The sequence below is a fragment of the Ahaetulla prasina genome, chromosome 4 (genome assembly GCF_028640845.1).
Source record: "Ahaetulla prasina isolate Xishuangbanna chromosome 4, ASM2864084v1, whole genome shotgun sequence".
NCBI classification, from domain to species: Eukaryota; Metazoa; Chordata; class Lepidosauria; order Squamata; family Colubridae; genus Ahaetulla; species Ahaetulla prasina.
Genome location: NC_080542.1, coordinates 150552044 through 150565814, shown reverse-complemented (window position 1 = coordinate 150565814; position 13771 = coordinate 150552044). Strand labels below are relative to the sequence as shown.

Genomic DNA, 13771 nt, shown 5'->3' with positions numbered 1-13771 from the left:
CTTAGAACCTTATTTCACACTCACAACTCTTGCGGCACTCTCCACGGTCATGATTTACATTCAGATGCTTGACAATTGGTTTTACTTACGACGGCCGCCATGTCTCCATTAGCGACCGTCTGACAAGTCAAGAGGGAAGCCCCACTCATTAAACAACCCTGTGACCCACTGAACCACTGCAGTCACTCAACAAAGACGGCAAGGCGGGGCAAAACTCCTTTAACTCCTAACATCTCGCTTAGGGACATAAATCTCGGGCTTAATTGCGGTTGTACGTTTGAGGACTACCTGTAGATGACAACAAGCAATTTTGAACTCAGAAAAGCAATCGCTCCGCGTTGTGAGAAGTGGAGGCACAGAGGATGGTCAGGGCACCAAGCTGAATCCTGCAGAGGGCCCTGCCCCCCCTCCTCGCTCAATCGGATACCCCCCTCAATTGCCAGAGGACGCCTCTGAATGGGCAGAGCAGCTCAGCCCCAAAGACCCCACATGCGGGCACCTCTTCTCGAAAGGGCCATTGTCCTGCTTGAGCAGGAGGTTGGACTAGAAGACCTCCAAGATCCCTTCTAGCTATTCTATTCTATATTCTATTATTCCATTCTATTTTCTATTTTCTATTTTCCATTCCATTCCATTCCATATTCCGTTCCATTCCACTCCACTCCATTGCTTTTACCTGGATTCCCCCTCTGAGCCGGGACTGGACTAGAGAACCTCAAGAGTGCCCCCCAATCCTTGCAAGAGCCTAGCCTGCGAGGAGGAGAGGGGGAGAACCCACCAACCAATGTTGGGTCTCCTGAGAACGTCTGGTGGCCTTGATGGGGGAGATCAGGGACTGTGAGACCCTCACAGCAGCCCGAGAGAGCCAACCACCAATTGGGGTTCAGATGGGGGGTAGGGGGGTGTTGGGGTACAGGGGAGAGGTTAAGAAGGGGCTCCCCCATCCCAGGAGGGGCTTCAGAAGAAGAGGAAGGGGCTGACACCCGTTCTGGGATACTAGAGGGCTTCGGCGTCAGCAACAGCAGTAGAGGAAACTGACGTGTGGCAGTAGGATGAAAAAGATGTTGCAAACTCTCTGAGAAATCAAAAGCATCTCTCTTGGGGGTGGGGGTGGAAATGAGGGGACTCACAGGCGGTTGGCTAGCCGCAACCAGCCCGGCCCCAAATCTGGAGGTGGCAAAGCAGACAAAACATTTGCCCTGGGGGCAAATGCCATCCGCAGGACCTGCATTGAATGGGGTAGGGGTGGGGGTGGGAAGATAGGACCAAGCCTCCCACCCCAAAGAACCCCCTTCCTCCAGACTGCAGCCTCCCTCCCCTCCAATTCCGACCTTCTAGCGCTTGCTGTAGCCGCGCATGCGCCGATGGAGCTCAGCCTTCGCCACGTGCACGGCGGGGCAAACCTCGCCCCGCCCTCTTGAAGGCAGATAGTCCTCGACGTACGACACACGCACCCCGCCCAAATCGTCTCTTGGTGAGCGCAATATTTCTTTGTGGTGGATCAGGGAGTAACGTCGTCATTATGCGAAGCGGGCTTAACCAGCGCCCCCATTGACTTTGGTGGTCAGAAGGTCGCAATGTCAGATCAGGCGACAACGGGGACAGAGCGACGGTCGTAAATAGGAATCAGTTGCCAAGTGTCTAAATTTGGATCAGGTGAAATGTTCTAGGGCAGGTCTTCGCCTTGAGCAGCGGGTTGAACTAGATGACCTCCAAGGTCCCTTCCAACTCTCTAATTCTGTAAGGGTCTCCTGCTTGAGCAAGGGGTTGGCCTAGATGATCTCCGGGGTCCCTTCCGACTCTTATTCTATGGTTCTGTCACGGGATGGCATCCTTGAGTAGACCTCCGAGATCCTTTCCAGCCCTGAGATTCTATGGTTTTGCGCGGTGACCCGAAATACCGGCGGCTCCAAGCCTAGCTTGGGCGCGATGCCTGCCGGGAGCCGTAATCTTTTTGCAAGGAGGCGGCGTCGGCGGCCCCGCCCTCCGAGCGAAGCATGCCGGGAGTTGCAGTCCCGATCTTTAGGAACTGCGCCGGGAAAGGAGGGAGGGTCGGCCGGCTTGGGCTGGGGTCGCGCGACATCCCTCGCGTGGGAACGAGCGATGCAGAAATACGAGAAACTGGAGAAGATCGGAGAGGGTGGGCGTCCACCCGCGGGGGGGGGTGTCATGGGGTGGGGGGGGTGGGATTCCCAGCCCTAAGGGTCTAAGAGACCCCCTCCTCATAGAGCTCCGTGTACAGCGAGGATGGAGGGGAGGGGGCTTCGGGGGTCTCTGAGCGATGCTTCCTGCCGCCCTTCGTAGGCACCTACGGGACAGTCTTCAAAGCCAAGAACCGGGAGACCCACGAAATCGTGGCATTGAAGCGGGTGCGGCTGGATGACGACGACGAGGCAAGCCTGGGGGTGGGGGAGGTGGGTTGGGGGCTGCTTCTCCTGCCCTGTGTGGGGAGGGGATTTCCTCCACTCCCGCCGCGCCCCCCCCCTCCCGCGCCTGGTGCATTGACAGCTCCGCAGGATGCCCGCCCCTCCCCCCACGCGGAATCGGGGGGCCCACCTGTCTCCTTGGATCTTCGAGGGTCTGGGGGGGGTGTCTTGCCTTAAAAGGGGGGGGATTTGCACTCTGATCCCGGCCCTGCTGTATTTTAGGGCGTCCCCAGCTCCGCGCTGCGGGAGATATGCCTTCTGAAGGAACTCAAACATAAGAACATTGTGCGGTGAGTGTGGGAGGGGCTTCAAGGGGTTCCCTCTAGGAGAGGTGGGCGTCCACCCGCGGGGGTGTCATGGGGTGGGGGTGGGATTCCCAGCCCTAAGGGTCTAAGAGACCCCTCCTCATAGAGCTCCGTGTACAGCGAGGATGGAGGGAGGGGCTTGGGGTCTCTGAGCGATGCTTCCTGCCGCCCTTCGTAGGCACCTACGGGACAGTCTTCAAAGCCAAGAACCGGGAGACCCACGAAATCGTGGCATTGAAGCGGGTGCGGCTGGATGACGACGACGAGGCAAGCCTGGGGTGGGGAGGTGGGTTGGGGCTGCTTCTCCTGCCCTGTGTGGGAGGATTTCTCCACTCGCCGCGCCCCTCCCGCGCCTGGTGCATTGACAGCTCCGCAGGATGCCCGCCCCTCCCCCACGCGGAATCGGGGGCCCACCTGTCTCCTTGGATCTTCGAGGGTCTGGGGGTGTCTTGCCTTAAAGGGGGGATTTGCACTCTGATCCCGGCCCTGCTGTATTTTAGGGCGTCCCCAGCCTGCGCTGCGGAGATATGCCTTCTGAAGGAACTCAAACATAAGAACATTGTGCGGTGAGTGTGGGAGGGGCTTCAAGGGGTTCCCCTCTAGGAGAGGTGGGCGTCCACCCGCGGGGGTGTCATGGGGTGGGGGTGGGATTCCCAGCCCTAAGGGTCTAAGAGACCCCTCCTCATAGAGCTCCGTGTACAGCGAGGATGGAGGGAGGGGCTTGGGGTCTCTGAGCGATGCTTCCTGCCGCCCTTCGTAGGCACCTACGGGACAGTCTTCAAAGCCAAGAACCGGGAGACCCACGAAATCGTGGCATTGAAGCGGGTGCGGCTGGATGACGACGACGAGGCAAGCCTGGGGGTGGGGGAGGTGGGTTGGGGGCTGCGTCTCCTGCCCTGTGTGGGGAGGGGATTTCCTCCACTCCCGCCGCGCCCCCCCCCTCCCGCGCCTGGTGCATTGACAGCTCCGCAGGATGCCCGCCCCTCCCCCCACGCGGAATCGGGGGGCCCACCTGTCTCCTTGGATCTTCGAGGGTCTGGGGGGGGTGTCTTGCCTTAAAAGGGGGGGGATTTGCACTCTGATCCCGGCCCTGCTGTATTTTAGGGCGTCCCCAGCTCCGCGCTGCGGGAGATATGCCTTCTGAAGGAACTCAAACATAAGAACATTGTGCGGTGAGTGTGGGGAGGGGGCTTCAAGGGGGTTCCCCTCTAGGAGAGGCGGGGGCAAGGGTTCATCCTACCAGGATCAGGTCAGGGCGACCAAGGGAGTGGAGCTGCTCTCTTAGCCCCTTCCAGATGAGTTGGTGGATGGGTGGAAGTGTTCCTTTGAGGGGAGGGGGCTTCAAAGAACTGGTTGGAAGCCAGGCAGAGGTATTTATTTATTTATTTATTCAATTTTTATACTGCCCTTTTCCTGAAGGACTCAGGGCGGTGTACAGCCAAGATAAAAACAAACAGTACAAAATATACAATTTAAAATACTAATTAAAAAAGTTATTATAAAAATGGCCATATATAACTAAAAAACCCGTTAAAATTAATAATAAATTTAAAACCAATAAAAATAAAATTTAGATAAAATTTAGGCCAGCCCCGCGCGAATAAATAGATGAGTTTTCAATTCGCGGCGGAAGGTCCGAAGGTCAGGTATTTGGCGTAAACCCGGGGGAAGTTCGTTCCAGAGGGTGGGAACCCCCACAGAGAAAGATCTTCCCCTGGGGGCCGCCAGCCGACATTGCTTGGCGGACGGCACCCTGAGAAGTCCCTCTCTGTGAGAGCGTACGGGTCGGTGGGAGGCATAAGGTAACACCCAGGCAGGCCTCCCTGCCTCTGGGAGTGTCCGGGACCCACTGCTTTATTGGGGTTCTGCATTCTGGGACCCACAGCTTTGACTGGGTCCTGCGTTCTGGGACCCACTATTTTTCTCAGTCCCATGTTCAGTAGAGCAGTGGGAGGGGATGCTGGTGAAGACCCCCACCCAAACTGCCCCCCCCTCTCCCCTTGCAGCTTGCACGATGTCCTGCATAGTGACAAGAAGCTGACGTTGGTTTTCGAATTCTGTGACCAAGTAAGGCGATGGGCGTAAAAGGAGATCCCCGCATCCCAAATCTCCCTTTTGCCCCAGAAGCGAATCTCCTGATTGGTTGTGGTGGTCTTGGCCCCCCAACTCTGCAGCTGGTGCCCCACATTCACCCACGCCCCCTCCCTCTTCCTACTCTCCTGCACCCACCCCGGCCATCCCAGGCTCACCCCCCTCGCAAGGGTGACCCATCCCAAAGGGGTTGGAAGGAAAGCGGGAGGATACCTTCTCGTGGGGGCTGGTGGTATTGGTGGCCATTAAACAGAACACGCAGTTGGCGACATGACCGTGAAATTTCTGTCGCTAAGTGAGACATGTGTGAAGTACGTTTCACCCCCCTTTGCACCCTTTCTTGCCGCTGTTGTTAAGCGAATCCCCACAGTGGATCAACCTCAGGGACCATTTTTTTAAGCGAATCGGGCTTCCTGCTTTTCTGACGGTCGCCAAAGAGGAATTGCGTGACCTCGCTTCCTGGTGACCATCGTTAAATAATATGAACCGGGTGGCCATGAATTTTAATCACGGGGACGGTCCTAATGGCAAAAGTCGCCTTGTTCCAACACCCGTGCAATGCTGAACGGTCACTAAGGGAACCGTCGTAATTCAAGGACTTACGTTTCGCTGCGAACGGAAGCAACCCCAACCGGCCCAGTTCCCTTTTCCTGTCACTTAGGGAGGGGGCTTCATCCTTGGGACCACTCCTAAATTCTGCCCCCCTTTAAATGGAAGGAGGGGGAAGTGGCCATACCGCGCACACACACCCTGTTAGAAGATACCCCCCCCCTTCGCTGACCCTGGCGCCCCCCGCAGGATCTGAAGAAGTATTTCGACAGCTGCAATGGCGATTTGGACCCAGAGATTGTGAAGGTAAGACGAACGAACACCATTGGAGACCGGGTGCTCGGCGGGACCTCCGGCTGCCCCAGAAACATCAGGCCGGTGGCAAGCTGGCTGATGGGCACACCGCCTCCCCTCTCCCCCCCCCCCCCAGTCCTTCATGTACCAGCTGCTGAAGGGCCTCGGCTTCTGCCACAGCAGGAACGTCCTCCACCGGGACCTCAAGCCGCAGAACCTCCTCATCAACCGGGTGAGTTTAACGGGGAGGGATCGTCCTTTGCCAGGGGGAGCGATGGGCACCGCCATTTCCACCCCACTCCCCTGAAGTTGCGTTGAGGGAATCCATGCGGGCACCGGACACACACAGTTGGCCGTTGGTGGTGCCAGGAAAGCTCCTGGTCTGTCTGTCTGTGTGTGTGTGGCAGAATTGGTACCAAAATCTGGAGATCCCGTTCCCCCCGCCCCACCTCCTCCTGGGGTTCCCTCCCTCCCTCTACCCGATTTGAGGATGGAGACCCTTTTCTGGGCAGGGACCCCCCCCAAAGGTTGGACCAAATCCATTCTTGTGCCAAGGCTTCTCCCGCTCAGCCGAATTGATGGGTATTTGGAGAGGGAGGGTCGTTCCCCCAACCACCCAGTGTCAAGCCGGAAGGGGGTTCTGGCGTGCCCCCCGCCCTAACTGTTTTTTCTTGGGGGCAGAATGGGGAACTAAAGCTGGCAGACTTCGGGCTGGCGCGGGCCTTTGGCATCCCGGTGCGCTGTTATTCAGCAGAGGTGAGCAGAGGCCATGGCAGAGAAGAAGGGGGGGGCATCCCCTGATGGTACCCTTGCACTCCCAAGAAGGAAGGCCCCTGCCCCCGGAGGGTGCTCCTGCCTGGAGCTCCAGGGTGGAATGGTTTGTTCCAGGATTGGGGTGGTGGGGGTGGGGGTGACATTATAACAGAATCAGTGTTGGAAGGGACCTTGGAGGTCATCCAGTCCAACCCCTTGCATAATCTCTGCATAATCGTTCTGGAGGCTCTGTTCTCTGTCCCTGTTTGGGAGGAAAGGGGGCGGGGTCTTCTGCTCCCTGACCTTGAGCTCCGATCGATTGGGCGGGTGTGTGTGTGTGTCCCCACAGGTGGTGACCCTCTGGTATCGCCCCCCCGATGTCCTCTTTGGGGCCAAACTCTACTCCACGTCCATCGACATGTGGTCGGCTGGCTGCATTTTCGCTGGTGAGGCTAAGGTGGTGGGTGGAGCAGGGGTCCCGTTTTGAGAGCAAGGAGAGGGGAGAGAGTCCGTTTGGGGACTCTGACTCTTTCCTCTCCCTCGGCAGAGCTGGCGAACGCGGGGCGCCCCCTCTTCCCGGGTAACGATGTCGACGACCAACTGAAGCGCATCTTCCGATATCCTTGGCGCTGGGTGGGGGCGGGGAGAAACTTAAGAGTCAGACGAGGGGGAGGGAATGGCGTGTTGGGAAACAGGTCTCCAGGGGGGCAGGACAGGTGAACGTTTCCCCCAATCCTTGACTCTTCCACGCTGCTGGGGACCCCCACAGAGGAGCAGTGGCCTGGCATGACCAAACTCCCTGATTACAAGGTCAGGAGGCAGCCCTCCCCATGAAAGGGGAGGTTTGGGATCTGGGGTGGGGGTGGGCTTCCAGCTGACCTCTGGGCCTGAAAACCCGCCTCTCATCTTGCCCGGTCCTTTTCAGCCCTACCCCATGTATCCTGCCACGACGTCGCTGGTCAACGTGGTGCCAAAACTGAGTACGACAGGACGGGACCTGCTACAGGTGAGTTCCCAGCAACCCCGCCCTTCCTCCCTTCTGGCCATGGCGGGGTGGGGGGTTTCCTGGTTCCTCCTGGATGCTTTCAAGGGTCCCTGCTCTCCTTTTCTCTTTGGCTTGGCAGAACCTGTTGAAATGCAACCCGGTGCACCGGATTTCAGCCGAAGATGCCCTACAACATCCATATTTCACTGACTTCTGCCCCCCTTGACGGTCTGTGGCAGTGGAGGGCTGTGAAGGGGGGGGGGCATGTGGTGCCTTCCCTCCCTCCTGCCTTCCCTCCTTCCCAACCCTTCCAGAGCAGCCGCGGGGGGCCAAATCCTTCCGGGTGGTGGGAATGACCAGCCGGGATCAGGACTCCCCCACCCTTGATGTGAATAGCTGTGAATGCTATAAAATGCTGCTTTGTTCTATAAAATGTGCTTTTTTCCTCGCCTGCTCCCTTGGGCCCCCTCCCCACTCTAGCCGAAATTGCTGTTGCCCACCAAGGGCAAAGATTCCCCCACCGGTCGCTTCCCACGGTCCTCTGTTTCTAGAGGAAATCCCCTCCTCTATTTCTCCCACCCTCCCACAAGTCGGAGAACCATGCTGTTCCCAAGGAGGTCCTTTAATGACAGATAGACACATATTTTGGGGAAGGGGCCGCCGGAGGAGCCCCGCAGCTCCGTCTTCTCTCCGTGGCATTGACAGACGAGCGCTGGGCGGGTTCCACTCAGAGCGCAATGGTCCCCGGTGGGGCATCATGCCCCCTATAGGCGTCTGTCCTGGAGCTGGTCAGGGGTCCGTCCATCCGTCCTTGTGGGAGGGGCGGGGGGTCTCTTCAGCAGGCGAACTCCTCGAAGCTGCCTAGAGTGGCGTGACGAGGTAGTCCACTTGTGGGGTATCCCATGATACTGTCCGAGTGGCCGCGCAGCGGATGGCGGGCGCTCTGCGGAGCGGGGAGAAAGTGGGGAGTTGGGTGGGTGGGTGTTGTAGTGCTCTCCCCGGCTTCGGCCCATTCTTCCCCGCCTCCCGCTTTCCCTCTGGGTTGTGCGGCCCGAAGCTGAGGAGGGGGGAGGGAGGGATCCCACCCGAGACGCATGAATGGGTGGGTGGGAGCCGACCGCTACCTGGGCGGAGGGGGCAGCTGGCCGCGGGGGAGATCCACGTACTCCTGGCACAGATGAGATGCCAAATGGAAGTGGGGTTGGAGGGGCAGCGATGGGGTGAAAGCAGGGGTGGGGGAGAGAGAAAGGGGGCAGGGACGGAGAAACAGCAATGAGGCGAGACCCCTGGCAGCTGGGCGCCAGTGTTGAAAAGCAGGAGGGGGAGCCGTTGAGGGTGTCACAGGAAGAACCCCACAGACACGACAGCTCCTCCTCCAAACTCCCTGTCGCTGCCGGGACCCCAAAGGACCCTCCCCAATTGTGTCCAAAGATGGTTTTTAGAAGCACCCATTTGGAGGGAGTGAGGTTTCTGCTTCCCGGATGGGGAGTTGGGGACGGGGTTCGCTGTGGCCAGAGCAGGGGGTCCCTACCAAGTTGTCACTGTTGCTGTGGTGGGCTTCCTTCCTGCCCTGGTAGTAGCTGAAGAGTTTGTCCCGGAGCACCTGCCCATAAGAGGAGAAGGGCTGGCATAGCAGTCGAGGAAAGGGGGGGAGAGAGAGAGAGAGACAGTGCCAAGCTCAGGGTGGCAGTGGTTTTTCCAGCCGGGTGGGCAGAAAGAAGGGGGCAGAACAAGAGGGCGCTTGGCACCTCCATCTGGCATCCACAGCCTGGTCCTGCCCTGCCACCGTCCGCTTTGGTGGGGGTGTTGGGAAGTGACCTGCCCCTGCCCGAAGAAGTCACGCCAAGCAACTCCTCCCACCACCACCAATGCCACTCACCTCATACAGGTAATCGAAAATCTCCAGGATGGTAAGCAGGCTGGCACCGATGAACAAACCCATTTGGCCCCCAATGTCTCCTGGAAAGGCAAAGCGGGCACCGTCAGAACTTCCTGGGCCGCTCCTGGAATTGCTGGCCTGCTGACGGGCCACCATTTCATAGCACTCTAAGCTCTTAAGGCCTATGTACCGCTTCACAATGCTTTGAGGCCCTCTCAGCGTCTTACCCCCCAACTGTCTGGGTCCTCATCTTGCCAACCTCAGCAGGACAGAGGGCCGAGTCAATCTTTGATGCGGCGAGGATTGAACTCTTGGGAGTAGGCAGCGTTTGCCTGCCATTCTGCTTTCTAACTGCTGTGCCGCCATAGCTCCTGATTCATGCGCCGGTCTCAGACTCAGGATGTAATGGTCGCAGAGCTATTTATGGAGGTGGAGAAAGGGAGGAGGAGGAAGAGGAGGAGGAGGACTGGGGAGGTCCTTGGGGGTCTCTGAGTCTTGGTTTCCTTGGAGATGTTTCATGATCCAATGAGGTAATATCATCAGTGCTAAAAGGAAGTGGAGTTTGTAGAGGTGGAGGAAGAGGAGGAGGAGGAGGAGAACCGTGTGGTCCTTCGTGGTCTGAGCACGACTTTTTCCTTGCAGACGTCTCATGACCCTTCTAGCAAAAGTCTGTGCTGACCAATTGGCCCCCATCTTCACCCATATTTTCAATAAATCACTAGAGATGTGTTATGTTCCTTCTTGCTTCAAACGCTCTACCATCATCCCAGTGCTGAAGAAGCCCACCATCAAGGAACTGAATGACTATAGACCAGTTGCTCTAACATCTGTAGTCATGAAAACCTTTGAAAGACTAGTGCTTTCCTACTTGAAAACCATCACGGATCCACTGTTAGACCCCTTGCAATTTGCATACCGAGCAAACAGATCAACAGATGGTGCTGTTAATATGGTTCTGCACTACATCCTACAACATCTTGAGTCTCCAAAGACCTATGCAAGGGTCCTTTTTGTAGACTTTAGTTCAGCATTCAATACCATCATTCCAGACGTTCTTCTAACTAAGCTAAACCAGCTACAGGTACCGGAACAGGCTTGTAAGTGGATCACAAGCTTCCTAACAAACAGGAAGCAGCAGGTAAAACTAAGCAAGATCACATCAAATACCTGTACAATTAGCACAGGGCACCCCCAAGGCTGTGTGCTCTCCCCACTTCTCTCTGTATACCAATGACTGCATCTCCAATGATCCATCTGTTAAGCTACTGAAGTTCGCAGATGACACAACAGTGATTGGTCTCATTCGAGACAATGACGAATCCGCATATAGACGAGAGGTCGAACGACTAGCCTTGTGGTGCAACCAAAACAATCTGGAACTGAACACACTCAAAACCATAGAAATGGTGGTAGACTTTAGGAGAAACCCTTCCATACTTCCACCTCTCACAATACTTGACAACACAGTATCAACAGTAGAAACCTTCAAATTTCTAGGTTCTATCATATCGCAAGATCTAAAATGGACAGCTAACATCAAAAACATCATTAAAAAAGGACAACAAAGAATGTTCTTTCTGCGCCAACTCAGTAAGCTCAAACTGCCCAAGGAGCTGCTGATTCAGTTCTACAGAGGAATTATTGAGTCTGTCATTTGCTGTCTGGTTCGGTTCTGCAACCCAACAAGAAAAACACAGACTTCAGAGGATGATTAGAACTGCAGAAAAAATAATTGCTACCAACCTGCCTTCCATTGAGGACCTGTATCCGAATCAAGAAGAGGGCCGTGAAAATATTTACAGACCCCTCGCATAAACTGTTTCAACTCCTACCCTCAAAACGACGCTATAGAGCACTGCACATCAGAACAAATAGACACAACAACAGTTTTTTCCCGAAGGCCATCACTCTGCTAAACAAATAATTCCATCAACACTGTCAAACTATTTACTGAATCTGCACTACTATTAATCTTCCCATAGTTCCCATCACCAATCTCTTTCCATTTATGACTGTATGACTATAACTTGTTGCTGGCAATCCTTATGATTTATATTGATATATTGACCATCAATTGTGTTGTAAATGTTGTACCTTGATGAACGTATCTTTTCTTTTATGTACACTGAGAGCATATGCACCAAGACAAATTCCTTGTGTGTCCAATCACACTTGGCCAATAAAAATTCTATTCTATTCTATTCTAGGGAACACCATCAGTGCTCCTGTCCTACTGCATCTGCTTTGCTGCTCTGATTTGAAGGAGCTGCGCTCTTTGAGTGGGGAGGGTGCCCCCTTGATTTAGCTGCCCCGAGAAATTTAAGGCAAAGGTCATTCCTGTATTCTGCTTAAAGCGGGTCAGCGGGCTCGTCCCCTGGCGTGCAAGCCTAGCAGACAGCTGTGGAGGACAGGGGAAGTGGCCAGGGGCAGGAGGAACCCCTAGCAAGCCTGGATCCAAAACCTGTTGGGGAGGGGGAGAGCCATAGGGTTTCCTGCAACCATCAACCCTCCCTCAATACATCTGCTTTTCTGTGGGAATTAACCAAAGGGCTCCTTTGAAAAGCTACCAATTGTGAAAAGCTACCGATTCCGTCATATCCTTGTGGCAGGACTGCTCTGGATGGCTTCCTTAGTCTGCCCTGAAGGTCCTCCCTTCATCCATCCATCTGTCCGTCCATCTCCCATCCATCCATTTCTCTCTCTCTCTCTCTCTCTCTCTCTCTCTCTCTCACTCTCTCTTTCTTCATCCATCCATCTATGTCTGTCTGTCTGTCCATCAATCCAGCCATCAATATCTCTATCTCTCATCTATCTATCTGTCTATCTACATCCATCCATCTATCCATGCTGAGAATCCCACTGTGCAGCCCAGAGAGGTCTGTTGCCCTTCCCAAGCAGTCACAGGTCAAAGATCCCCCTGTCCCAAAAGTCGGAGGGTGGTGGCCCTCCTTCTCCCCCCCCCCTCCAATCTGCCGCTCCTCAGCCACTCACCCAGCAGGCCGGCCACCTCGTAGGCCTTCTTCTGCTCGATGGTCTCATAATTCAGGGCTTCAAAGAAGATATCCAGCACCAGCAGGTTCTCCCTGGTGACCAGAGGCAGAAGGTTACCCGCAGCTTTGGCCAAGGGAGTGGGCAGTGGGCATACTTGGGATCCCTTTGAGGTTGCCCTTCTGAACTGGAGTCCTTTGTCGACTGGCATGGGAGGGGGAGAAGGGACGAGTTCCCACAAATGAGCGGCAGGCATGTGTGTGCAGCTGCGTGAACGGTATGTAAGTTTGTGCAGCTGCATCTGTTTGAGCTGCAGGCCCGCATAGACACTCGCCCGCTGCTCCTGTAACTGAGGATGCATAGGTGTGCGTACTCGCCCGCTACTTCTGCAGCCCGGTTCTGAACGGTTCATGTCTCAGTACTGGGCTGAAGCCCGGGGGTTGTCGACCTCTGCTGTAGGCTTCTCCTTGGTCAGTGCCCCCACCCGCCCATGGCCGGCCAGTAGCTTGAGTGACAGGCGTGTGGAGCCCATGCAGGGCTGGGTCTCCCCCACGCATGTGTGGGGCCCATGGCATACAGGGCAGGGGACGCTCACGTAATGTACTGCTCGCTGCGGTTGTACTTCTTGGCCAGGTATTTGGCAGAGGCCTTGCTGGGGATCTTGACCACGGAGAGCTCTTTGCTGTAGCGCACCATCTCACAGGGAGTCTGGCAGGAGCAGAAGCTGTTGTCCTTCTCCACCAGGAAGTCTGGACAAAAGGAGGGGAGAGGGGGAATTGCTCACAAGCGCTCTCCCCACAAACCCCCCCATCCCAGGAGGGTCCCGGCTCACCCAGGGCAGGATCCGCGCATTCCTTGTACTGCTCCGGGCTGCAGACGTTGGCATTGCCTGTCCGGGTAGAGAGCAAAGATCAGTGGACGTCGGAGTCTGAATTGTCGATCCTGTAAACCTGAGCCAGCCGTGCATGGCAGCGGCTGAATGAGCTAACACGATCCTTGGTTGCATAAACAGGGGCATAAAATAAAAATCATAGCATCTTCCAATATTTGGGGGGCTGCCCCAAAGAAGAGGGGGGCCACTTATTTTCCAAAGCACCAGATGGCAGGACAAAAAGCAACGGATGGAAACTAATCGAGGAGAGAAGCAACTTGGAATCAAGGAGAAACTTCCTAACAATGAGGACAATTCACCAGTGGAACTGCTTGCCACCAGAAGTTGTGGGTGCTTCATCACTGGAGGTTTTTAAGAAGAGACTGGACAGCCCTTTGTCTGGAATGGTCTAGCAAGGGGTCAGACTAGAAGGCCTACAAGATCCCTTCCCTTATTCTACAATTCTGTCAGGAACTCCTGCTCTAACAGGGCTGGACTAGATGACTTCCAAGGTCCCATCCATCATTCTACGATTCTGTCAGGATCTCCTGCTCGAGCAGGGGGTTGGACTAGATGACCTCCAAGGTCCCATCCATCATTGTACGATTCTGTCAGGATCTCCTGCTCGAG

At 55.7% G+C, this 13771-nt stretch overlaps 2 protein-coding genes across 3 annotated transcripts in view; one reads left to right on the top strand and one right to left on the bottom strand.

Moving 5' to 3' along the window:
- Positions 1-1980: 1980 nt before the first annotated feature.
- On the top strand, positions 1981-7836 carry CDK5 (cyclin dependent kinase 5). Of its 2 annotated transcripts, XM_058179416.1 has the most exons (12): positions 1981-2140; positions 2305-2393; positions 2649-2716; positions 4738-4798; positions 5621-5677; positions 5802-5897; positions 6347-6421; positions 6768-6864; positions 6966-7035; positions 7168-7228; positions 7344-7424; positions 7543-7836. In XM_058179416.1, exons 1-12 carry the CDS (start codon positions 2104-2106, stop codon positions 7627-7629), a joined length of 879 nt encoding a protein of 292 aa, XP_058035399.1. In that variant the 5' UTR covers positions 1981-2103; the 3' UTR covers positions 7630-7836. The 2 variants fall into 2 exon arrangements, with proteins under 2 accessions (XP_058035399.1, XP_058035398.1); XM_058179415.1 differs by lacking the exons at positions 1981-2140; positions 2305-2393; positions 2649-2716 and adding exons at positions 3461-3580; positions 3836-3903.
- Positions 7837-7989: 153 nt separating this feature from the next.
- The window catches only part of ASIC3 (acid sensing ion channel subunit 3), a 41537-nt gene continuing 35755 nt past the window's right edge, over positions 7990-13771 (bottom strand). The window contains exons 5-11 of the mRNA XM_058179417.1: positions 13103-13159; positions 12866-13019; positions 12274-12365; positions 9283-9362; positions 8935-9006; positions 8528-8571; positions 7990-8346 (exon numbers count right to left, since the gene is read on the bottom strand). Coding sequence (XP_058035400.1) covers positions 8265-8346; positions 8528-8571; positions 8935-9006; positions 9283-9362; positions 12274-12365; positions 12866-13019; positions 13103-13159 — 581 coding nt within the window. The 3' untranslated portion in view covers positions 7990-8264. The remainder of the gene's footprint in view (positions 8347-8527; positions 8572-8934; positions 9007-9282; positions 9363-12273; positions 12366-12865; positions 13020-13102; positions 13160-13771) is intronic.

What these genes read in the sequence shown, in the direction of transcription:
- CDK5 (XM_058179416.1), top strand. Translation starts at nt 2,104, where the DNA reads ATGCAGAAATACGAGAAACTGGAGAAGATCGGAGAGG. An exon ending in AGAACCTCCTCATCAACCGG is followed by an intron (nt 5,898 to 6,346) that starts GTGAGTTTAACG and finishes TCTTGGGGGCAG; the next exon opens with AATGGGGAACTAAAGCTGGC. An exon ending in CAACTGAAGCGCATCTTCCG is followed by an intron (nt 7,036 to 7,167) that starts ATATCCTTGGCG and finishes TGACTCTTCCAC; the next exon opens with GCTGCTGGGGACCCCCACAG.